At 47.1% G+C, this 1,798-nt stretch overlaps 1 protein-coding gene across 1 annotated transcript in view; it reads right to left on the minus strand.

Annotated features, from left to right (window-relative positions):
• Window positions 1-1,051: 1,051 nt before the first annotated feature.
• Window positions 1,052-1,798, minus strand: part of LOC123084029 (uncharacterized) — a 7,276-nt gene continuing 6,529 nt past the window's right edge. Inside the window, exon 2 of the mRNA XM_044505841.1 lies at window positions 1,052-1,720. Coding sequence (XP_044361776.1) covers window positions 1,052-1,720 — 669 coding nt within the window. The remainder of the gene's footprint in view (window positions 1,721-1,798) is intronic.

Raw genomic sequence — 1,798 nt, forward strand, 5'->3', positions numbered from 1 at the left:
CTATGTTACGTTGATGACTAAAAACAGTTATAATCCCATTCACACGTTCGAAATCCAAGGCTAGGCCTATGCGGGAGTCCGCCGGAAATTGCCCTGAAAATAGATTTCATGTTAAAAAATGATTTTTCATGAAATAGAAAAAAGTTGAATGTTCACGTGTCATCCTATGATTATAGAAAACTTAACTTAGGTCAAATTGAAAAACAGCCGACAGTCCCAATGAAGAAAGAAAATTCATAGACATGAAAAGGAAAATATGCGGGACCATATTCAGAGCGGGCCAAATATCAGATTTAGACAGCAAGTCAGCAAGTAAGGTATATACGTCATGGTCATGTCGTTGTTTCCTATTCCTCCTTAACAAGGTGCAAAACCCACGGCTGGTTGGCAATCGATGCACACTTCAACTTGTTGACAAAGAAGTCAGGCAAGAGTGAGCTTTGAATTTTTTTTTAAATGGTTGCATGCATCACTTTGATGCAGAGGCCGAAGGCTATCCTTCTTTTCAAAAAAGAAAAAGAGAAAAACACTAGTTTCTTAATTAATTAATTTCCGCTATTATATGGCTGGCTCTATTTTTACCGTTCCATATGGATATTTATTTATACAAAACAAAAAAAATGGTGTTTGAGGATAGTTGTGAGTAGGAGATGAAACATATCATTTCCAAGATTTGCTTCTTGGACGAACGACACCAAGAAGGTTTGGTTGGAATTTGGAGAGGACACCAATGTCGACCTCATGTAAATTAAATAGGAGTAGATGCACGTATATAAACTGTAAGTAACATACATACATACATACATACATACATACATACATACATACATAATATTTTGAGTTTGGGATGAATGAGATGGACAAAAGTTGAATGTCATCGTATGATTGGAAAGAAAGGGGATTCCCAAAGAAGAAAGAAAATACAGTAGATAGATATATAGACTTGAAAAGGAAAACATGCATGCACGCAGAATTAACCACGTTCGTTCGGATCGATCACAGCAGCAGGCCGGCCGGCCGAATATAATTAAGATGGATGCATGTTGACAGCCTATTCCGCCCGATCGAGCTTGCCTATCAACTCGCCCCCGTCCAGGATGCTGCCAAACATGGCGGCCTCAAACAGATAGTTCACCTGCCAGGCATGGTGGCTTGCATGGGCGACCAGCCAAACCATTTCGTCGATGAGGCCCTTGGAGAAGAGCTGGACCATTTGCAGGCGCGAGGATTCAATGAGGTGTTTCTCACGCTGCTCGTCCACCTCGCCCATCCGGACGTACTCCAGCGGACCGGTGACAATGGACGACCAAAGGGCGGCCAGCAGGTGGTCTTGGTCTCCTTTTACTTTGAGGAAGCGCCAGACATGGTCGCAGGTTTCTTCCCCATTGCAGGCATACTCAGGGTCAAGGGGCCTGCTGAAGCCGGTGGTATGAAAGTCGGTGTCGAAGACCTCGTCGAAGTCGGCCTCGCGCTGGGGCTGCGCCGGGGACTTGCGGGCCTTGGGCCATCCTAGGAGGGCGCGGCGGAGTAACATGTGCCGGTCGTTGTGCAGATGCCAAGTGTACAAGGTGATGCACATCCGGGCCACAGGCTCGTGCCACCTCTGAGTGTACATCCGAGCTCCAGTGGCAGCATAGGCATCGTAGATGGCCCGCAGCGCCGTCTCGCTCACCACGCCTGAGGCGGCGATGTCGGCCACGTTGAGGAACGAGTTCATGACCTCGGAGTTTACCAGGTCGCTGCCCACATCGATGACATCGGTGCCGGGCGAGCTGAAGACGAGGTCGCTCGTGACGGC

The sequence above is a fragment of the Triticum aestivum genome, chromosome 4A (assembly GCF_018294505.1).
Source record: "Triticum aestivum cultivar Chinese Spring chromosome 4A, IWGSC CS RefSeq v2.1, whole genome shotgun sequence".
In the NCBI taxonomy this organism is placed as follows: domain Eukaryota; kingdom Viridiplantae; phylum Streptophyta; class Magnoliopsida; order Poales; family Poaceae; genus Triticum; species Triticum aestivum.